The sequence below is a fragment of the Alligator mississippiensis genome, chromosome 3 (assembly GCF_030867095.1).
Source record: "Alligator mississippiensis isolate rAllMis1 chromosome 3, rAllMis1, whole genome shotgun sequence".
Lineage (NCBI taxonomy): Eukaryota > Metazoa > Chordata > Crocodylia > Alligatoridae > Alligator > Alligator mississippiensis.
Window position 1 is genome coordinate 206017803 of NC_081826.1, and position 24726 is coordinate 206042528.

Here is a 24726-nt window from a genome sequence, read left to right on the forward strand (position 1 = left end):
AAACAAGGGGAACTAAAGTCAGATTATGCTAGAAAAGTGAGCAGACAAAGTTGAAACAAAGGAATTTAAAAGCTTGAAAGGGTGATTTTTTTTATTCAGCAAGTATCAAATCCCAATTTGGAATCAAATAGGCAGTCCTTTGCTATGTCAGAAAACGTGCTTGCAACAATCTAATGTGTGTAGTATGAAAGATTACTGTAGCAAAACACATGCTATGAATTTCAATTTGATCCTGCTACACACTTTCGAGGATTTGATCCTAACTGAATTGTTCTGTCTCATTTCCTAATCACCAACAAAAAATATACAGACACAGAAGACATTTAAGAAGTTGCACAGATCTAGACTTCTATGATGTATATAGTTATTTGTTACTTAAACAGATGTAAACTAAATCAAGAGCTCAGTGAAGAGCCCAGTCATCTGCCAAACCATTCATATTTGGTCCAGCCCTACCTCAGTCCAGCTTCTGGTTTTTTTGCCATAATCTGCCACAAAGAACCAGTGTTATTTCTAAGATTAGCCATTTTGCAGAGCTCCACAGGTTGTTTGGAGTAGAATAGGATCCGTTTCATTGCACTTCTCAAATTCCCTTCAAAAGAAAAACTTGCTCCCTTCTTCTACTTGACAAATTCACATTCTTAATTAAATCCACAAGAAACAGCTTGCCTGTACCTTTAAACAGAAGGGCCTCCAGGGTGTGCTTCACCACATTTTCATATGAAGTTCTGTGTTCATACTTATGATTCTCTTGTTCCTAAAGAGAACTTTAATTCCCACCCCCGACTCGGTCAGTTAAAAAATTGTTGTAAACTTCAGATAGTGGTAACAGAGACTGAAGGGGACAGGAGGAGAGTGTCAGTTTCAGGATGTTTACAGTTCTTTCTATCCTTTCCATGCAAAATGTTGCACATATCAAAAAGTTTGGAAGACTCTTAGGTTACAGGTCAAATTCAGCTAACTGCTAGACAATACTAGCTGTTTGGAACTAACTTTATTTTAGAACTAAGCAAACTTGGCCATAGAGGACCTTTTTCTTTTTTCAATTTATGCTGGGAGTCAGATTTTCCTGGAACAGAATTCAGCACTAGCAATGGAAACACTATTGCAACTACTACATAACAAGGAGTTAATAAAGCAGAGAGAAAGCAGGACCATGATGTAAGCATGCTTGACACATCATGCATAAAGGTAAAAAAAACAGCAGATAAATCTGTTTGACCAAATATGGAGCATATTCTTTTTATTTAGAACAGAAAAGCAATACACAAACATATGCTTTACCTGACAATAAAATCAAACTCAGATCCTGCAAGCATTAACACTCCAAGCAGAGTAGACACTGCTCCATCCAACACTGGTGCAAACATATGTTCCAATGCAAGGACAGCCCTGCGGTTCTTGTCTCCTACAGCAGTTAAAAATGCCTGTAAAATAATAAAGTCCATGCCATCAGATCTTTATGTACAGCCTTTCAAAATTTTCAGCCTCTCTCAGAACATGCATATTTTCCCATGTCAATTACTCCAAATTACAGTGTATTAAAATATCTTTTAGCTGGTTAGAGTTCAAGACAAGGTCTCATCCTGCAGCCATTGTATACAGCTGCTACTGAAGTCAGGGGAGTAGGGCAAGAGGATTGATTGCAGGGTCAGGGCTACAGCAATAATTTTCTCAAATGACCCTCTGCCTATCTCATGAGGCGTTTCATTTGTTGCTATGTTTGCTTGTTCCTGCCTACAACAGCCTTGTCTCATTTTGAAAGCACTTCAGGTGTAAAATGTGACTACTCTTGCAGGTCTTACTTAGGCCAAATATTAATTAATGTTAGGCAAGTTTTGCTGAATTAAGAACTGTACAACTAGAAGCAGTGTTTGTGAACTTGGATCTGATCAAAATTCTGCAGTCTCTAGTGACATGAACAATCACACTGAGCAGAGCATCCTAATCATGGCCCGTATCTTTCTGTCACTCTTTAAGCATCCCTTGATGCCTGTGTAGGTCTCCTTATGGGCACAGGACCCCAGATTAGAGGCTCTTTATGCTCAAAGTATGTCCTATTGAATAAGGGGAGCTGAATATGAGCCAATGCATTAAATGAAACTAGTAATATAAATAAGTACAGCAGGATTGTGCTGTTATTCTTTACATTTATGGTCCCTTCTAGCTAAGCATTTACAATTTGCAATTTTTACTACTTCAAAACCAGTAGCCAGATATCTAGAAACATTTTCAAGGTTTTATACTGCTTCCCATTGTGTTTCCTTTGAGCATGAATATAAATTTACGTAGTACCCATACCACCACTGCTGAATATACAACTCAAAACATACAGTATTGTGTGTTATTCAAGGCAAGTAACCCAAGAAAAAATGGCATATGCAGGATCAGTATATCTTATACATACTCACCTAAGTTTAAGTAATGGCTTTCTATTATTATGGGTCAAGCAAAAAAAGATGTAAAAGTGTTGTAGAATCAGACCCATAAACATACAAACAAAATATGCATATGTGTGTATTTTAAAGGAAGTATGCAATAGATGCAATGTTGCTTCAGAATTTATTTGTAGGTATTTAAAAAATGAGGTCACAACTCAAGTGGCAGTGAAAAGCTGAACCACAACTGGATTGTGAATTTGCTTTTAAAAAGTGCAATTAAGGCCTGTATCAACACTATGTATACTGCATACTTTGTTTATACAATGCTGGTTTAAGGATATTTAGATTCCATAAGTTTTACAAATACATTGGTCAGCAGTGGTGCTATGGTTTAAGATCTAGTAAGTATTTTCATTGTAAAACCCATTTTTGGAAGGTTTTGATTCCAATGTTAATGTGAAAAAATGTGGATTTAAAATTTGCTGGAGACTGAAACTTAAATCATATGTAATTTTATTAATTTATGTAAAAATCTGATGAATTAGTTTGGTCTTTTCAGTTAGTTCCCATTCCACAGTCAAATGTTTTCTAGTTATATAGTCTCATTTTTTTGTTTTAAATCTTTGCTGTTAAAAATAGTTTTTGGCTGTTTGGAGGTCCCTGAAATACCCATCATCCCTGCCCCAAGCCTCAGTAGGCTAGGTTTATCTCAAAAAGTCTGACCACTGTTGGACTTGTCATCCCTGTATCCTTTGAGGCCTACTGTCCCTGTACCCTTTGAGACCTTCTTAAACTTAATTAAAACTAAGGGTTCCCCCACAGCTACAATGTGCAACTCACCTGCAGCAGCTCTCCAATGTTTTCTCATTTCCAATGCTCAAACCTCTCTTCTCAGTCTCATCACCCAATGATGCTCTCAACACCCCAGCTCTTTAATCCCAGTTCTGCTCTCTAGTTTTAGACTCCATCTAATCCAGTGGTTCTCAACCATTTTTGTACTAGGACCCATTTGTAAACATCAGTGGCCAGTCCCAACCCAATGCCCCTCACTCCTGACCCACTGCTCCCCCACCGCCAGGTCCCAGCCACACACTGTGTGGGGCAGGGAGTGGGTGTGTGGGATATGGGGAGCCCCATGCAGCCCCTTGCAGGCTGGAACTCTGCCAACCTGCAAGGGAAAAGCCGCAGTTTCCCATGTTTTTCTCCTTTAAAGGAGAATCCATTTTAAAAAGTTTGTTGATCAATTTCTAAAGTTTGCTCGTGACCCTTTTATATATGCTTGTGACCCACTTTCGGGTTGTGACCCATGGGCTGAGAAACACTGATCTAGTCCATACCTACTTCCTCTCTCTGTTCGTTATTGCCTTTGGCCTCTCCTGTCATCCTTGTAGCATACTATAGTTCTTGAGCCTTTTGATATTTTGTATTAAATGTTGTACATTCGTTAAAGATATTAGGGACCTTGCTGTGGCTTGTGATATGTGGGTAGAGATGGAGTGGATGTTCCTGTGGACTCTTCTGGATTAAAGGTTACTCACAAGGCTGCCTCAAATGGCAGGGGACTAGACTTAATAACCTCTAGTTTTGTGTTCTCCTCTCATTCTTTGATACTACTGGACTTAAGTGATACTACTGAAAAGCAGAAAATAGTAACAGACAGGCATGATCCTTCCCAAAGCAGTGCAACTGGCTTGTCCAGACTCATCTGATCTTAAAGTCTCTCTAATATGACCCCACTCCATATGGACAAGAAATATTAAAATCTTTTCCTGATAAATGTTTGAGAATGATCCTGGATTGGGACTGTGAAGAACCCTTTCTTTATCAGATACTAGGAAACATTAAGGAACACACACTCAATTTACACTCTGCATCCCAAGGAAAAGAAATAATTTCACGTGCCTTTTCAGGAATTGCAGTTTGCAAACAAACTGTTTACTTTATCAAAGTTAGAAGTGGTAGGAAACAGGGTATAGAATGGGGGCCCAGATAGACCCTTAACCATGGTATGACAAATGTCACCTAAAAGCCCAAGATTTTCAAACCTGGATATTGAAAACTACAGATTTTACTTCATAGTTTGTCACAACAATGTGTACTGTTATAAGATCTTCAGCCTTACTTAGGGACAACAACAGAAGCCCAAGATGGAGTAGTAGTATATGAACTGACACACAAGACCCTAACAGCTCTGCTTAAACAAAATTTTCATATGGATCACAGAAATACCTACCACATACTTTAGTGTTACTTTAATCTGAGATTTGTAATGTAATAGTCAAACACTTAATAAGGCACTGTTGACTTGAAATGAAATAATACCTCTTATTTACTGCATCACTGACTTCATAGATGCTAATTATTATATCAAATCAATTACAGTTTATCAGGACAATCTGACTTGTACACTAACCCTTGTGCAATGTTCAAGCTTATTTTTTTTTCTCCTTAAAAATCAGAGCACTTATTTATACCTCTAAATATCTGGGGGGTTTTTAGGAGCAAAACTTTAAGGATGTAGTTTTAAAAATGGTGAACAAAATGTTTAGTATGTGTGCTTTAAAAAGTGTTGTACTTACCAAAGCAACGTGAACCGTGAATTCCACACCTATACCAACTGAGGCAATCAGGATAACTACAGGCACTGCACTCAGCTTTATTCCAATGAGACCCATCATGCCAAACAGTTCCACTGTCATCAGAGCCAGCACCACCACCTACATGATTTCAAACGTCCGTTAGTAACATCTTGTACTCTAGAGAAATGAGGATGATTCAAAACAATACAGGGATATAAAATACATCCCTTACGGCATTCCTCCTCACACCCTCAAAGGCAAGCTGTTTTGTCTTATCTCATTTAATTCAATAGCAATGACTCTCAAGAGTCAGTTTAAATTATTCCCCCAGGACCCAGTGGACAGAGCAAACATCGATTTTCTATTTGTTACAACTTGTCCATGCAATCTTAAACATAATTTATTCTTCTCTGTCTGCACCTATCATAATATAATGTTTCTGCTTTCACTTTACTAAACATAAAATAAATGAACTTCGATGTAACACTTTTTGTACAACTTATGGAGTAAGTGAAGATGACTCTAGAGTAAATTTAAAGTCCGGAAGAAAGTGAATGCTGTAATCAGCTGATGAGTTTCAGGTTACAGAGGGCCTCTTAGCTTTAAAGAAATGTGGAGGGATTGGGATGGACAAAGCAAACAGTTAAATCTAAAAGAAAGCTTTTATTTTTCTTTCATCTACCTTGTAAAAAAAATTGACAGTCAGGGGGAATCTGTGGAATAGATTTAAAAGTTTCTGGAGCCAAGAGAAAAAAATACATACTCTTTTAAAAGGGATGGAGGACTAAAGCCCCCTTCTTCAAGAAAAATGTAGGAACTACAATAAATGATTTTATAAGCTAATGAATCATGAATGATAACATAAATTGCTTAAGTGCTGTGAAAAATATTCTAGACTAAACATTTACCTTTTAACATACCTGGAGTACAAATATACATTACAAAAACTAGTAACTGCTCTGTGCTTTTCTACCTCTGGCATTTTATAAGCTATACAATAGTTTATGGAATTTAAACACAGGAACATCATCCTTCAATTTAACATGAATGTTTACTGCAAGGCTAACAGTGCCTTGCAGAATACATGAAGGAGTATTTTATACAATTAATATTTTACTGTTCTTTCTCTTGGACAGAAAAATTACACTCCTTTCTTAGTGCATATTGATGTACAACTGTTCTCCTAACATCCTAACTACTCATATCTTTCTAAGGGTCATGTCAGTACAAGAATTTATTGTTTATGGGCAAGCTACAATCACTGAAATGGTCACAAAAATATTTTTGTTTGAGAAATTAAAAAAAGAAAAAGAAAAAAGAAAAATTTGTAATAGCTACTTAGCATTCCTATTTCTCTTTGTGGTTTATTTCTCATCTTGCTGGGTATCTGAGCAAGGGCAAAAGTTTAGATAACTTTATAAGAAAGCTTTAAAGCTACAAGAGAATGGCCCAAAGATTAAGGTTATTAAGGGTTACAACTTTTGCCATGAACCCTACCCCCTCAAGTTGAATAAATATATCATGAATGATGCAATATACATACTCCACCAGAGGCCCAGACATAAACAAAACCTTTCCGACTACAGCAAGAGCTATGCTGAAAGGAATTTGACTTCAACAAAGACCCTTATAATAAACTTACAATGATCCCAGCCGTCCAGGGGTTTAGGAGGAAGAGGGCACACACCAGAAACGTGCAAGCCAAAACCACACTAATGGACAAGAGAAGCCAGTGGCGAAGCCCAATGTACTGTTCCCAAAAAAGAAATGGGTATCCATTTGGGTAGCTGGAGATGCCCAGGCTGGTGTAGTTATTACAGATAGCTCTCACTTTCTCAATAGCTTCCACAAAGTCAGAAGTTTCACGTAATCCATTGAGGTAGAAAGGAAACTGAGCGTATTCAATGGGCTCAGCTGCTGGAACTAGGACAAAGATAATAATGTTTCAATACAGATTTTGTAAGAAGAAAAATCTGAAAGAAGTAAACATGATGAAAGCACTTTGTTCTCTAAAGCAAAATCTAAAATATGTTAAATTTGAGGCAAGTTTAAACCCAGAAGCTTTGTGACAAGTGGATGTTTTTAAAAACCCTCATAGCATAGGAGCAGGACATGTTTTACCACACAACCTAATAGAATGATTGTGTGTATCAAGATCAGCTTGATATTATTTACAAGCAAATGCATATGGATTTGTATACATATACACTTCTATAACACCTGTCCCTGAAATGCATTATATACAGTTTTCTGTATATAATGCAAAACGAATAAAAGAGCAGCCTTCTCAAAAAGTTCCCCCATATCTTAAACATTTTGTTTAAAGCAAATTAGTTTGGAGTAAAACTTCATACTCCAATTGTTATGCTGGTGTAGTTCTATGAAAATCAAGTATACTTCTTTTAGATTAGTGGAATGGCATGGTCAAACTACAGTGTAGTAGTGAATGAGGCCTGCTAGTTTTTAGTATTTCAGTTGAACAGTCTGAAAGTTAGTCGGGAAATGTATTTGTTGCATTATCCACTAAGAGAGGTAAAAACATATAAGTAATGGTTTATTGAGGAAATGCATAACTTTTTATCCTTTAATAATCTGACAAATTTAGATTTTCCGTGCTTCTTTTTGAATGCAATGCTAAGTCTACTGTAATACCAAAAAAAAAGAAAAAAGAAATAAAAGGCTTCCACAACAAGCATTTTGTTATTGCTGCTGTGTGTTCCAGACCCTGCAGGGTCATTCAGTTGACTTGCTAAACATGATTTGACTTATTATAATCTCAACTATAAATTTTCATTAAGACAAGACTTGGCTGGCTGCCACAAAGCTCTAGGGTTCGGATACAGTGAAGCACAACTAGCTTGTTATTCAATCACATTTCCAAGAGAACCAAACTCTCCTTCCACCTCCACCCCTCGTTACTCAACTAGAGATCTACCAAATAAATCGAATGTAAAAGCAAAGCAGACCAACTCAGGATTACCAATTCAGAATGGAAAGTGGTGAATGGGGGGTAGGTAAAAAGGAAGGAGAACACACTCTTCCACACATCTCTGCACTACCTAAACATCTCTAGCATAATACAGGTGTTGATGACTTATATGAATGACCTAACTTGCCAAAAATTCCTTCCATGCTAACTTGGCAAATTTAGGATAAACATGATATAATTCTCAGTGATGAAACACAGAAATAGCAAAGGCAGAATACCCTACAAATCCTACCTTACAACAAGGCTTCCTTAACTTATAAAATTAACAAGCAATATTCAAAATTGTCTACTGTAAGTTTCAGAGCTTAGATACAAACTATTATAAAGAATGCATTTTTCAAAATGATAAAGCCCTGAAGCAGTACCACATGATGCTATATCCGTCTGCTGAGGTTTTAAGGTAACACAATATATTGTTTTGTTTATGCTTCCAGGACCTGTATAGTATCAACTAACTAGAGTGTTACTGAGCCTTGAAGGAAGGAGTGAGGCACTTATATAAACTGTAGGACATTAAGATGAAATTTTACTTACTTCTCAGCCTTGTTTCTGGCATATAGTCTGCTTTGTCATGGACCCATTCTGGACGGTGAGGCCGGATGTTGGCTTGTGAGGCAGCATAGGCCACGGGGTCATTGCTAACCCAGGCTGTCAGGTAGATGTAGAAAGCATTTGGGTTAATGATCCCATCTGCATCCACCAGACGCTGTTTAGTCAACTGCAAAATGAAAAGATTAGAAGATTTTCAGAACAGAGTTTTTTCAGGACTTTTTTTATGCACAGCTTAAAACAAAAGATGACAGGAAGATGCAATGCATGTGGACATACAGTATGTGACTGCACATGAAGTGACTGAACAGGAAAACTATTGTTTGGAAATGAGTGCAAAACATCTAAATATCAAAAAAAGAAAATCACTACAGAAGTGTTGTATTTATTTTGTGAACAAGATATGATATTTATTACAAACACTAACCTAGCAGATGGTTCCAGAATAGACTGAACCAATTAAACATGAATTCTGAAAGACTGTCTACAGCCAAGGGGGAAAAACGACCAAGTTGGAGCAAAAATATTTTAAGAAGGAAAAAAAAAACCTGGCAAGAGTCCCTATACATGTCTGTGTGCAGTTAACCTCTGTTGTTAACACTGAAGGAAATGCCACCCAGTAAATGAAGGAGAGCTATAAAAATAAAACAACATCTGTATAAATTTTGCTAACACTTGCCTCCTATGACCTATGTATTCAGAAAACGCCCAACGCCAAGAAGGCAGACGAATGCACTGTGTTGCTTGGGTCATTGTGGGCAAATGTATCTGCAGGGTAGCAGTGGTGGTGTATTTCCAGGGTTCATAGCCAAATGTTGCACAGCAAAAGCCATGCCCGAGGACTTTCTGGATGAAAAGCATTTTGTATTTTTTGTTTTGTTTATTTTAAATTCTGGCCTGACTCCAGTTTCAGGTCTTTTTAATGAAATGAAAAACAACAGTGACAGCAGTTAAAAAAAAAAAAAAAAAAAAAAAAAGAAAGTTGAATTCCAAGGATCTGGATTCAATTAATCCACAGGATATGCAACAACTGTATGTCTTCAAGCTGTCTTTGGAATTGCACAGTACAGCTCACAGCCCCTGTGGTTGCACCACACTTTTCTCCCTCCCAGGCACAGGAAATTATATCAGCAGCCATGGTCCAATCACATTTGTTCCATGGTGTACCCGGTACATACCACCAAACAAAACTACTTGGGCATCTCCATCCTTTGCTTAATTCCTAGCTCAGGCTCCTGTCAGACCTGATAGTGTGCTACATGTTGCCATACGGCACTGTATTTTACACACCATAGTAACTTTGAACAATGTACTCCGTAAATCTGTCACCTTTAATGCCAGCAAAAAAAGGCAGACAATAAACAGAGCTGCCGGAAAGATCATTAGAGTGACTATTTTTTGCCCGAAAGCACAGAGACTTGAGTATGATTCTGAGAGAAGAGAAGCCATTTGACTACAATATTTTTCTTAATAGTTTTAAAACCTAATTTTGATATCAAGAGTCAACCCAGTGTTCTGTCTTCCAAATGTGATCATCATAAAAAGCTGTAAATGCAGCTGTATTTTATGATTATGATAAAAAAGGAGTTCTGATGTGTTTTATTCAGGCAGCTTAACCAACTGACATTCCTAATTCTAGTACATCATTATGTTCAGTAATGATAGTACACAATTATACTGTATGCGATTTCTCTAATTCTATTACCCTCCTAAAATCCATTTTTCAATACAAATTGTTGGGAATAAATTAAGTAACTGGGAATCTACTTCTAAGGGGGACCAAGAAAAGGGGCCAAACCTATATTCCTTATTCACAGCTCAGGGAGCAAGTGGCGTTAATGAAGTAAAGTGGTGTTAAGCTGGGGGAGAATGAAGTCTGAGGAAGCTCAACCACACTTTTGAATACAAGGATGAGGCTCCCATTGAGTTCAATGAGAACAGAACATAGATTCCATGTCTTTGAGAGCATAAGAGACATTTAACAGACCACACCCAAGACTTCACTGACATTTGGAAGAATTAATTTTTAATGTAACAGAATACATGCCTTGCAGTCATTATTTCCATAGGCAGACCTAGTGAAGTCAGAGGGGATACTCAAGTGAGACTGCAGGCTTGGCCATGTCAACTCATCAAGACATTCAAGAAACCAACAGAATAGTCTCCATTTCTCCAACTAATACCACCAGTTTGTGCATTTCCATAAATATCTGCATGGTCACCGTGACATCTGGGACACTACCTGACTGACATCAATGGGTTTATCTCGGTTTCCTGTTTGCACCAGAAGTTTGTAAGCCAGAACAGCATCGTCAGATCCATTTTTATAATTGTTATATGTGATTTTCCCAGTTTCCCAGTCACTGTCAAATGCATCCTGAAGTCCTAAAGAGAATTGGGGAAGAGTGGGAAAGTTGAAACATGTAAATCACAAATGAAACTTTTAAACATACAGTTGAAGGAAACAAAAGTAATTGCCATTTTTAATATGCAGGTCTGGACTATGGCCTTTTACATTGTAGTTGGAGCATGGGGACACAGCAAGCTGGCTACACGTGTGGCATGGGGAGAAAGACTGGTTCAACCCTGTGCTGACCAGCCAAGTTCAGCTAGCAAAAGGGAGCTGTAACCTGTGCCTAGAAGAAGGCTGCAGTAATCCGCTTCCTCCCAGGAGAAAGGGGAGAGCAGGAAAGGAATTATGACTCTGAGCCACAATTCTGTCAGGGCTTCTCCTGGGCCGGAACAGCTGTGCACTGCCCCTGCACAAGGGACCAAATTAGATCAGAAACTATCACTCAGTTTGTACCCCCAAAACAGGGGGCATTCCCAGGTGTCTGTATTAATGAACCATAGGTTTCCAATTAATATATTCAAAATCCCATCATATTTATTACCTCCGCTGTTTGCTACTGCCCCACCCCCTAAATACTGCTGAAGTTTTACCCAACAGTGAACAGTGCCAAAACAGAAGGGACCAAGTTTATCCCTTGACTGCAGTGCAGTCAAAATCAGAAAGAAATGTAGTCTGTCTAGAAAGAAATTCATGCCCCATGCTCCCCTCCCTCTCTGAGATGCTGGCCAGGTGTATCAAAGAGAGGAAGGAAGATACACACCACTCTCATTAACTCTTGTGCTACTGGGGAAGGCTAAGGCAATAGGCTCTATGATATGACTAGAAATTCCACTACAAGGGAAAAATACCACACTCCAACTTTTAGCTTCAAAAAGCAACTCAGCTGCTTCTTGAGCACAGCGTGAGTGAACACGATTTTGTCAATTTGTTCCATCTGTTCAACTTGTGTAGCTAATACAAGTCGTGGGATCTGCTGCCAGCACGTGTAAAGATCACAGCTAACACCTATTCACTCGCAACTGTTATTTTCCTCTTTGCCACCCTTTGTGGGGGGAAATACCTCACAGCACAAATTTGGATCAGATTTAAGAACAGGAAGCCACAGCCCAGTACAAGGAGGCTCTGTGAGAACAGATGACAAACCGCATGTCCAGGGAAGGAAAGGAAAAGGCAGAGGGAGGGGAAAAAAAAAAAGGCTCCGACCCACCTCACAGCTGCACTGTGAGTCTGTAATCAAAACCATAATTACAGATCTGATAGGTTAGCTACAGCTGTAAAGAGATAAGAGTGCTGGAAGAGAAAACATGGCCTAAGTGACACAGCCTTAGGGCCTGAGCGCTCATTCACATTTTCAAACTCTTTCCCCTCCCCCTGGAAAACCACCTCCCATGTAGTCCTATATAATCATACCAACTCACAGTCAACAGGTTCAGAACAAAGCAATGAAACAAACCTGCCAAATACAGTTCCTCAGCACCTGGCCAGAAACAGGGGGCAACTACTTAACACCAGATAGTCTATCATCATCTAAGGAACTTCAAAGCACCCAGTAAGAAAGCTCTATTTGTTGGGGGGGACAGAGCGGGTAAAACATAATTTAGAAAGTGGAAAAATACTAATCTCTCCTTCCTGCATACAGTGTTGTTCCATACAAGCCTTTTCTGAAACAGTATAATGTTAAAAGAAAGCTAATGTCAGGGTAATTCTTGCACTAAGGGAGTTAAGTGCAAGGGTTTTTATTATCGTAAGGAGGAATTTAAAAGATGATTTGGGGAGTTAAAAGGAGGGCTGTTCAAGGAGGATGTGGCAGAGAAGGAAGGACCACCAAACACAGATTAACTTCTAAATTACAATAGCTATGACTTTCCTTGGTAAAATGAGCATACAAGGCACCATGCCAGACAGACAATATTTATAAGCAGACCTTTCAGACTATTATCAAAAGAAAATCATATAAAGAAAGAGTGATAACTAGACATGCAAATAATGAGAATTATCTATTTGCATGCAAATTACCCAACTGGTGTTTGCAAATTAAGCATACAATTGTGTTCACAGTATGCTTATGTAAAATGTGCAAAAAAATGCCAGTCTTTTATTCCCCCTCCCCTTTATTCTAAAGCTTTTAGAAGAAATCTGGATCCTCCCTCTAGAGTCCCAAATCCATTTTGAAGCTTTTTGACTTGGATGGGTTATCCCCATTACAATGCTGCTGACATGGACAAAAAATACCAGTGCCAGTTTCTTCTTATTGAACTGGTACACTGACACGACTAACAAGCATCTGAAAGAATGCCTAAGGAACCATTGTTAACTGCCTATCATTTCTAGAGGATTTCAGGATCACTGTAATTTACAGATCACCAAAAATCCTCATGATACATTTAAATATATAAAAATTGTGACTGAGAAAGAAAATAGTATTTTTGGTCCCTGAAATAAAAGAAGATGGAAGGATGGCATGTAAGTGGCCTGTGGGGATAGAAATGGAAGAATGAAAGTAGTCTCTGGAAGGTGCCAGGAGCTCAGTTTATATAAGTAACAAAGCCTGCAACTCTAGTGATACACTATGAAGAGGTTTACCACATGCTGCCAACAGCAAGACAGATCTACCCACTGTTACCTCAAAACTGCTTTATGTAAAAAGCAACATCATGAGAGAAACGTGTTTCAACTAAATGCCAAATTGTTGAAGTCTCTGAGCGTACTGGAAATGTATATTCAAAGGTGTTGCCTTCTCTCTTGCAATTAAGTATGTTTTTGAGCAAAATATTGCAAGCAAAACTCAAGCAAGCAAAACTGATGGGTGGATCTAGGCCTTTCGGACAAATTACAGTTTTAAATAACAACTAATGGGTCCTCTCAGCCTGATATATCAAGGAATAAAGCACAGCTAGAACTTGATCATTTTACAGAATCAGTCCTGTAATGTCCCACTTCCCTCATTCTGCCCACCATATTTTCAAAAGGCATTTAGGTGCATGACTTTCAAGGATCATTTACTACATTAGCTACCTGTGAACCATGAAGGCTAAAATTTGCAGTCTTGGCAAGTCAGTGCAATTTATTTTTCAGTTGGTAAATGCTCCTTAAAAGTCCTTCCAACTGAAAGATGGAGAGGAGTCAGAGGCATTTCTAGGCTGAATTTGTTTACTCAGACCTAAGAAATATTAAACCTGTGAAAATGTTACTATTTTACATACTAATAAATTGTTTGCTTCAGAATGAATTTCTATAATAATCCTAATCCTAATAATCCTTTATTATTTATTTGTATTGCCTTACCACTTTGGAGCTCTAGTCATAGCTCAGCACTCCAGTGTTCTAAGGCCCTGAACAAAATCAGAACAAAAAGATGCTTTCCTAAAGAGCTAATAATTTAAGTATATAACAGGGAACAAAAGACTGACAAAGAAACACAAGGACAATGCTTGTCTGTAGTGGTCACAGCACACTTAACAGGAGGCCATTACTTAATACAGAGATCTTACTACTGTTCTTAAAAAATATAGACACAGAAAATCTTTACTAGCCATTCAACTTCTTTCTTACCTTGCAGCCAGTCTCGAAAGTAATGCAACCACATTTTTGGAAGCTGCTTGTTTTCTTCCAACAAAACATATGTCACATTGCTGAAACTTTTATGAAGTTCATAAAGTAAGTGCTGGGTATTGGGATAGTCTGCTTTCTGGGTCACTATATACATGTTGTAGAAAGAGAAGTACTTGAACTGTGCAGCAATAAAGTCATATTCCCGGGTTTCTCGTGGTACAATGTCTGTGAGGTCCAGTCCATCTTTCACTCTGGTAGTTCCGTAAAGACTGAGCCCAAGTAAACCCAGAAAGAGGAAAATAACCACAATCTGCAGTAGAAAATAGAAATTCAGTCAGTTCTACATTTCAAATAATTGACAATACTTACAGCCATAGCCCACACTACAGGAACTATTCTGGTATTAACTTTCAAAGCATTATTCTTTTAATGCTATGCACTGATTCATACTATGGGCCCAATCTAATTTCTATTGTAGTCAATGGGAATTGAATAATACTCCTAGCTTTAAAGAGAAGTAAAGTCAGAAATCTAGCAATAAGTTTGTGAACAGCGAAACCAAGTTAAGTTACAGAATGCAAGCAAACCCTCCACTCATAATCTGTGTAAGAATACTGTCATAGAAACTGTAGAGGAATGGTAAAAAACTTCAAGCCTGAAAATAGCTACAAGATATTTAAGAATCAGCATTTCAAATAAAATGCACTTTTTTCTTTTGGGCAACTGCAATTTACCAAATTCTTTTAGTCTTAGGCAAGGAAGAAATGAGTAATTTTGAAAACCAGATGTGTTTTTTTCAGCTCACAAGTTACCTTGGCTTTTGGTTTTAGCAGGAAGGGAGCATAGTGCTTTTCAGCAAAAGATGAGAGTGTCCATTTAGTACAGGGTGGCTCCAGACAATGCATGTTAGATTCTGAGAATTGGGAAAGCAAATCCCTCGTTGAGCTTGTGCTTTCTGGGCTCTGGCAGCTGAGGTTATCCTGTGTCACTGTGACTGGTTGCACGGATATTTCTGAGCGAGGCTCTGCTGTAGTATAGTACACCTGCGTATGAGGGTCATATTCTGTGCGTAACTGCACTGTGGACTGCATTGTAATCTGAGTTTCTTGTGCAAAACTATGCCTGCTGTAGGGCGGCGGTGGGCTGTAGCGAGCATTGTCATTGTTATCTGCATATGCTTGAGGCTCAATCTGAATCACTCTACTAGCACATGGACTGAAAGAAAAAAGAAAAGACACTCATTGACATTCAGATACATTCTCATTTTAATCAGACTAGACAGTGTAATCTGTTTCCATCTGAGACTACTGCTACTAATATTGGATTTGTTTTCACTTTAGTTATGTAAAATAGTCAGATGAAGATTTTGTTTTGCCCTTTAAGGAAACTATTTTTCAATGTGGCTGAAAAAAATGTCTATTGTATCTATGGAGCACACTAATAGCCACAAAACCAACTTTTACATGAAGAAACTAGCATTGCTCACGCAAATAATTAATTACACATGCAAATCAGGTCAATAGACATGTAGTTACACAATCTGCATACACAACATGGATTTGGGTTTGCACCTGTTATAGCCATGCTAAAGGTTATACTATTTAGGATACTGAAACATAAACGTACAAAGAACTGAATTATTTTCTTAGCATTATTGAAGCTATAATTTTGAATCAGTCAACTGTTAAATAATATTTGGGCCTTCTGGATAAGATCTTGTGCCTTTGGGAAAACCACAGTAAATTGGAAGCAGTTTGAAACTACTTGCCATATACTGACTGCATGTTTGAAAAATGAAGTAAACATAAGTGAGGATTAATTCCCAAGAAGGGAGCGACATGAAGAGATGAAATTACAGATTTCCCTCAAAGTATTTAGCTTCGTACATACAGAAACACAGTGGATATCTTGTTTGAGAAAACAACAATGGACCTCAAATTATCAGAGATAAGCTTTTTCTTTAAAAACCTTAAAACTGAGGAGACAGTAAACACCATTTGAAGCACTGACAATGGAAGTGCTTCTGAGATGTTTTGTTGTACTTAGGTCCCCTCTACACATGCAGGTAAAGGCGCAATTGAATCTAATGCTCAATCTCACAATCACACCTCCAGCCACATGTGCCTGGCAGGAGGTGTGATTGCACATTAGATCCAATCATGCTTTACTGCTGGTGTAGGGAGATCCTGATCCTGGGCTTCCCTTGCATCAGCAAGAAGCAGGCTCCCATGGCTGGGAGCCCCTTTTCCTGATGGGGTTCTTAGCCATGGGGACCATGAGCAACTAACACCCAGATGCTTGGAGCACCCCTGCACTCCCACAGCTGGGAGGCTGTAGCTGCTGTGATCTCTCAGTCCTGGGGTGCACTGTGCTCCCCAGCAGCTTGGAGATTGCAGCAGCTATGGTCTCTCAGCCACAGATTGCCTACAGATGCAAATTAAGCTGGACAGAAACCAGCTATAAAGTTATTACCCTTTTCTGAGCAATAACTTTACCTCGTACCCCTGGCTTGCAATCAGTTCTCTGAATTTATCATTCCTACTACCTTGAAAACATGGCAAGAGATAACTTCACTCTTTATACTAAAGTTAAACATCTCCCCCAGAAACAAACCCAACCCAACTGTGGCTGGTTTTAAGTAGATGAGTAAGAGATGGAGAATCAAGGAGATATCTTTTCATACATTTTTGATGGTGGAAAACCAGTCTCCATAAGATGAAATGAACGCAGTGGCTCAGTGTGCAAGGCAAAAGTGCCATCTTATTGTTTACCATATGTCAACCAGAAAACCAAGACAGGACAGTTGCTTTACTTGCCTGCAGTGAAACCATGATGACAACATTTTACTATAGGCCTGATCCTGCAGTTCTTCCGCAGGCAAAACTCTGCTTAGTATAATGGGAGCTATGCACACAAAAGAGGAGAGACTAAGCTCCATGTATTACCATGTTTGATGGTAACCCTACCAGATAGCCTCACCTTGTAAAGCAGCAGAATATATCCAATCTCCTGTCCTCCCGACGGTACAGGTCCATGCTCAGAATAGCAGGAAAAATTAGCAGAACCATGGCGAAGTTGAATACTACAACAACTGCAGCCTAAAACCAAGCAAAAGGGAAGAGATATCATCACTAAGTTTCATGCTTTAAGGACACAGGCTTTAAAAAGCATACAAACTCCTTTCAATTCCAACCTGTCTACCCATTTATCATGTCAGCTCATCAACACATTTAAGCTTTTGCCCGAGGGTGCTGGGAAGGATATTTTTACATTCCTGTCTCATTATGTCTACAGTAGTTAATTAATGTCTTTAATATGAAATTTCATATTGGTCTTGCATACGCATGCCCAGAGACTTGGTGACAGATAGATTTTAAAACTGGAAAAAACAGACATCATAAATAATATTTTTGTATGAGACTTTGCATTACTGCAATTCTGTTAATACAAAAAGAAACAAAAACAAACCCTGGGGCTAAAACTGTAGCTCTCATTTCAATGGTGCTGAAGTCACTTGGCTACCAATGTAACATTACAAGAGAGTACTAAATCAATAATGGAAAAAAGCTCTAATTAAACTTTAATGAAACTACTTTATTTGGTAATGTACTACATATTTGATGTAATTAGCTAAATTTGAGCTATAAAAGCATAACGAGTAATATCTCAGGAATTTTTGTAGAATTCCTCTACTCCTGTTTAGTGGAGCTTGATTAATAAGCCAGCTTAAATAAATAAAATGAGTATTTAAAATGAGTATTTAAATAAAATGAGCATTTTAAATGGGACAAGGACATTAATTTAAAGTTAATTTTTAGTCACAGATATTAACATTAAAAAAATAATTAAATTCAAGCCTCAACTCTTCCCCCTCAGATTCTGTATAACACCTTTGATATGACACGTCACTATTATTCAGGAATAATAATAGTGTTATTCACTGTTATTCAAGTGATGATTAAATGCTAATTTATGTTATGTAATTGTCTTGCAGTAGTGTCTGGCAATGCTACCCACTAAGAATGGATGCTTTGGAGTGCTGGTAGAGAAGGAGGAGGCTGGCTGGCAGAGAAAGAAAACATAGAATTTAAAAGTAAATGAGCAATGTTCAAAATTATTTTGAAAAGTCAACAGACATCCCCTGCAGGCCAGGGGGGGAGGGGGACGCCAGCCCCACCATGGGCTCTGTCTGGGTGGAGGCCGCACACAAGCCCCGGGATGATGACCCGCTCAGGTCCCTTCCAACCCTACCAACAACTAAGTAACAATTTTAGCACCTTCCATATCATCCAGTACATTCCAGAAATAAGCACCTCTACTGTAACCCAGTACATGTGACTCATTTTAGAAGACTGGTTTGTTCTTGCCTGAGTATAACTTCAGAATTATGTGGGAGAGTGTTTAACATTGAAAAAAAACTGCTGCTAGTTGAGTTACTTGAATTATGGCTGCCTAACCCTGATACACCTTAGGCCTGATTTTTAGAAGGACTAAAGATCCACTACTCCAAATAAAGTCTATGGTTGATTCTGGTGCTCAGTACCTCTGAAAATCAGTTCAGGTATCACACAATTGGTAGCCTAATCACTGAGAAATCCAAAAACTGTGCTTTTGAAAAGATAGGCCTTAACCTCTTTTGTACATCTCATCTGTAAAATCAGAATAATCAACTTCTGTGAGGTGTTATTGGGATGAGTTAATTGGTGCCTGAACAGTACTTTGAAGCTGTAAAGCGCTGTAGAAGAACCAGCTATTGTTACAGCTCTGTGAGGATGACAGAACCAGTCATGTAAACATCTAGTTATATTAACTCTAAAGCTGTAAATAAACTGCACATGAAAGTGGTTTATACTGATGCTCCTTTTACTTGTTTATATTGAGATTGTTAATCTGGTTCAACTAAGATTTTTCCCCCATTGATATGGTTGGAGATGCAACTATTGAAACAGACCTTATCTGGTGTTTAAAAGGCTAATTAGCATTTAACCATCACTTGACTCTTTCAGGGAAGAGATCCAATGACCATTCCATGATTTATAAATACCCACACACAAAGGTATGTAAGGTCATAGCCAGGACTGCAAAATTAAGTGACTTCCTTTTGATCCTTTCTAGAATGGATTGAATCTGTCAGGAAAACAAACTGCTGCTTTAGCAGGGGAGGTATTTACTAAGCCTAGTTTGTACAACTGTTTTCTTTTTAATTCTGCTAAATCAATCACAGTTGAAGTATCTGTAAAGCATGAGTAATTAGTTCTGTTAAAGTAAGAGCCTCTGTCAACCTTCATCCAAACATTTTTGAGGGTTGGGAAAGTCACTTGAGGCCTGGTCCCAGTATAGTCCCCATTTCTTCCAGCACCCCTAAAGACCCTCCACCTAAAGCCCCCACCACCCCATACTTCTACAGACTTCCCCAGCCTCATTCTATTCCTCCAGCATCTTTGGGTTTCAATTGCTGCTAAATTCAATTATTATGTAATTGAGTGGCATATGCTGCTGTCCAAGGCATTATAGAGGTGACCCTTAGTTCTCTATGATTACGGTTGCACTGGGAATTTTACTTAAAGTCTTTCAACTTATTTCCTCCCTATTACAACTGTCTAATGGGTTAATCTAGTCTCAATGTTTAATATACCAACTCCTCTCTAAGACAACTGACTTTACCCTAATGCTATTTTGGTCACAGGTTGATTTTTCCCATTAAAAATATTTCAAACACAATCCTTTTATAAAAAAATCCTTAAGAGCCTAATGCTTTAATAGATTCCCATAGCTTAAAAATTTCAGTTCCCAACAACTCTACATGTCTCTCACACACACACACACACACACACACACACACACACACACACACACACACACACACACACACACACACACACCCCCCCTCCCTAGGATAACTTGGGGGCATGACGGTTTTCAATTCTTACAATGAAATAGATAAATAGAAGAAATAGATTGGTCCTGATTTGACACCTCAAAGAAGAGTCCACTGAACTGATGATGCTCAGCATACCTCCCTGAATCCCCAAATCAACACCTAATGTACATCAGTCAGACTCTGGAGGATCCAAAGAAGCAAGGGAGATCGGGGGACTTGGGCAGAGTGGGGGTTGAATAGGATGAGACCTAGGCTTAGTGCATGGGGGCTGCAGTGCCAGGAACATTTGAGCTCCATCTTCAGGGGCAGGTGCATGATGATCCCTGCAGTGTTACTGATTGTTGTAAAAGTTTGGTGTCCGAAGAGGGTCATGCTTGAGCACTGAAGCATGTGAATGAATTTAACTGACTATACCCTTGAATTGTTATGATTACACTGATAGGAAATGAACAACCTTAACTTTAAGTTAACAATGTGTGTTGTGTGGGAATGGTGCCTCAGAGCAGAATGAAATCTTTATTCAGCAGCTCCATGATGAAGTAGAGATTTTGCAAGAGGCACCAGGAGTGGGAAGGGCTTCCAAACAGGAGCAGTCAGAAGGGAGAAAGGAGGGCCTCAGGCCTAAAAAAAAAAAAAATCAACAAAGCTAGTGGGCTCTGGGATTAGTCTGGAAGAGGGAAAGGAGTTAGGGCCTCCTTGGGGGTGTGGGATGAAGGGGTTCACTATAGTAACAGCATCAGAAACATTTAGAGAATTTGGCTAAGCAGCCAAACTTGTAGGTGCTTTCTCTAATTGAAGCTCAAATGTTGAATCTTTTAGTAATCCACAGCCTCAAAATCTGGTGGCTGCGGCTGTAACTGTTAACTGATATAAAAGAATGGAAGTCTGTGCTGGAGTCACTGAGGGAGAAGCTAGCAAGGCTGGGGCCCTGCCCAAGGTATGTGCTGCTATTTGCCATTCCTGGCAGACCACCCAAGGAGACTGGGCGTACTGCATAGCCAGAGGTGATGAACAGATGAGGAGGGATGTCAGGCAGACTTCCACCTTACTGCTGCCTATCTGCAACTCCCTCCTGATAGCATATATGCCTAGGAACCCGCCCCGTCCCCCAGCCCCCTCAGGCTTTAATTTTGCTGGTTAAGTCCTCATGACAGGAGTAGAGAAAGTTTAAGGAGCTGGATAAGAGGAGGGGGGCAAGCCTTTTCAGTGCTATTCAGCAGACAGAGATAATGAATTGGTTTTGCAATTTACATTCTTTCTTGCAAAAACCACCATAATCACATTGTAACATACTTTTGTATTTAGGAAAGAGCTAGTCTTTCTTGTATTGAGAAAAATGCTTACTGTTATGACTTATTGGACTAAGTTCCACCCATCATTACGCATACATTCAAAAACACCTTGAGTTTAAGGGTTAAATTCAGTCCCTGTGAAAGTGGCAAAAGCTTTGTGTATTTTGATGAAGTTGTGCCCTCAGTCGACAAGGGCTGAAAGACTGCTATTCTATCACTAAGGACATTTAGCTCGTAGTTTTTATCATTTCCCCCTCCAATATAGACAAAACAAACAGCTATTTTTTAAAGAAGTTCTTGTAGCAAATATAACCAAAAACCCTAAATTAATGTTAAAAAGGTTGCACAGATCAGAAAACTTAGGATCCAATTGTGTGAGGTACTGAGGACCTTCAAGAATTCTGCGTGCCCATGAGACATCCAGCTTCTCCAAATCTCTCTCCTGGGATTGATGAAAGCAAAAAGATCACCAATCCATAGTAAAGCAAAATACTCACCCCCCACCCACTAATTCATTTTAATGACACATTTTAAGATAGTTTGCATTTCTTAATTTAACAATGGTTAATCTACCATGTAAGATTTGTTAAAGTTACAGAGTAAGTCTGATTAAAAAAAAAAAAAGTAGTTCAGCTTTTGAGACCGAGTGAGAGAGAGAGAGAGAGTGCGACAGAGAAAGGGAGAGAGTGCACACATCCCATTTTAATTTGAATTTATAAAAGCAAATGAACAATTCAGAAGTATAGAAGAACTCCATTAGTTCTGACACAACAGACGTTCAGAAGGAAGAAAGCACTAATACGCAAGGCTGTAAATTGGGTTTCCATTTGTAGTGACTAGTCAGGAAACCATTTATTCTCCCTCAGCAGCTGGATTATTTTACAAATACTGGGCCTCAAAAGCCATGGAAACTTGACAGTTATCTTGCAACGTCTTGTAGAAAGTGAATGAAGAGAGAAATAAGGTCAAATCAAGCCTTTTAACCCATCTGCTAAAGGTTTTCTATCTAGATGAATAGAAATCAATATCTATGAAAAGAAAAAATGCTGTATTTCCATGCTTCCAAAGCTTCATTTGGAAAGCATTAAAGACAGCAAGGCTCTTTTGTTCAAACAAAGTTTAATAAGAGGGAGAGGGAAAAAGAAGATTGTAAATAAAGAAATCCACATGTAAATACAGACCACCCATTCGAATCTTACATGGTTAACTGATTTTGAATGCTGCAATTAATGCATCACCTGATTTTGATTACACCTGGTGAAGCTATACAGAACAAACAATAGATGTCCCTGTTCCTAACAAAAAGCTGTCATTCTAGTATTTTTTCATTTGTGGTCACACATCATTCAGATATGAGCAAATCATAAATCATAAGGTGCATCTGTATATATATTGAACATTTGCTTCCTCTCTTAGGTGTAAAAAACATGCCACTACACACAAAAAGACTGGTCTAGGCATCTCAAGTATCATTTTGTAAATATTTAATGAGGCAAAAGGAAGTTTCTATAGGCAGATTCTACACTGATCACTGCTTTGCAAGAGAAAATGTCCTGATGTTTGTGGTCCTGAATAATGTGAACATAAATGTGCTGAGTGTGCTAAAATCTTATTGGGAACATACTGTCACACAACTTATTTTTTGAAAGTGTTGCACATATGACAACATGCTAAGGTCAGACTAAAAGAACATAAAGATGTTAAATCTAATATAAAGTATACACAAGATCAGACATGGCTGCAATCTCTGTGAACACCCCACAAAAGTGGAACCAGCATATTTCTAATATATTTCAGGATGGGTGCTCACGGCTTGAGCACCTCCTGTTCAGCATGGAGTCATCCCCACAAAACACATGAATAGAGCTACATGAACTTGCTCCATTTGGATCCTCCATTTCTTTTCTTTACGGTCAATGTACCAGGCTGAAATAGCCTCCACAAATCCCTTCTGTAGTCACTCTATAGGCAGTGAATGAGAGGGGGAAGATGATTTCTCTCCCATTTCCCAGTGGAGATCCCCAATACCCTTCCTGCTATTTCTGTTGGTACTGATCCTTGAATTTGGACCAGGGATTAGAAGACAATATAACAAATCATTCATGCAACGTAGCCCTCTTATGAACAAGCTCATAAGCAAGCTATTTAAAAAAATATCTCCTAACAATGATTTCCTATGAAAGTGTATCTTGAGCAACTGAATCCTGAGCAAAGTACACTGAAATTGATCTTTGCCATAAAATATTACAGAACTCCATTGTCAGATCTTCCATAAAATGTGAAAACTAGATTTTAGGTTTGTGTCACTCCCAAGAAATTAACTGTTGCTAAGCACTCAGAGATGCACCCTTATTTTTGAGATCACTGCCTGTATCATAAAAAGGACATCCTGTATAAGGCAAAATACAGTCATCTGTACTTTCTAGTATTTGACAGGAAATTTGATAGTGACTATATTCATCACCATCATCATTGGAGCCACTATCAAGCTGCCAACTAAGAAGAAAATGGTAAACAAAATGATTCCTGCTGATTGGTCTTTGTGCAGCCACAATCACTAACTGCTTATCATTCTGTGGGCATGTCTGAGCTGCTGAAAGCTACAATAATTGCCACAGGTATTAAGAAAAATTGCAGCTCTCACTTCCTCTGAGTAGGTCAAGGGTCAAGTAGAATGAAAAACGATTGGAGAGCCAGGCTACAGCAGAAGAAAAATGACTACTAAAAAAAGTACAGTTTCCCTGATCTTTACCAAGGTCAGACAGTGCTATAAATTGCCTGTGTGCTGGGGCAGTGTCAAGAGGAGAACCTCCTGGAGTTCTCTTCAAAGAGTGCTTTGCTTTTAAAAGCAGCTTCTTTCAGTATACTTTAAACTTTTGTCTTTCTGAAGATATATCATCACAAACATAAATATGAGAGAAAGAGAGCAAGGGAGAGCGAGGAACTTCCATTCATAAAATTCACTCATCCTCTTACAGTCATTGGCATGTGATGTTCTTGATATATTTATTCCAATACTCCATTAAAAACGTACTGGCAGTGTATACTAACATGGCAGGAATGCATCTTGCTGGTGACACTTGCAAGTATGCATGCTCAGTAATAGAGGCATTTAGGACAAAATTCAATGAAGGAATTATATTTCCAGGT

The 24726-nt window shown here is 38.6% G+C and overlaps 1 protein-coding gene across 5 annotated transcripts in view; it reads right to left on the reverse strand.

The window, feature by feature from the left end:
* PTCH1 (patched 1) overlaps positions 1-24726 on the reverse strand; it is a 78230-nt gene that overhangs the window by 9812 nt on the left and 43692 nt on the right. For all 5 annotated transcript variants that reach the window (XM_019478072.2, XM_006266607.4, XM_014608746.3 and 2 more), the window contains 8 exons: positions 17383-17501; positions 15216-15618; positions 14404-14713; positions 10741-10883; positions 8484-8667; positions 6603-6883; positions 4961-5098; positions 1285-1427 (listed from right to left, as the gene is read on the reverse strand). In XM_019478072.2, the coding sequence (XP_019333617.1) occupies positions 1285-1427; positions 4961-5098; positions 6603-6883; positions 8484-8667; positions 10741-10883; positions 14404-14713; positions 15216-15618; positions 17383-17501 (1721 nt within the window). The remainder of the gene's footprint in view (positions 1-1284; positions 1428-4960; positions 5099-6602; positions 6884-8483; positions 8668-10740; positions 10884-14403; positions 14714-15215; positions 15619-17382; positions 17502-24726) is intronic.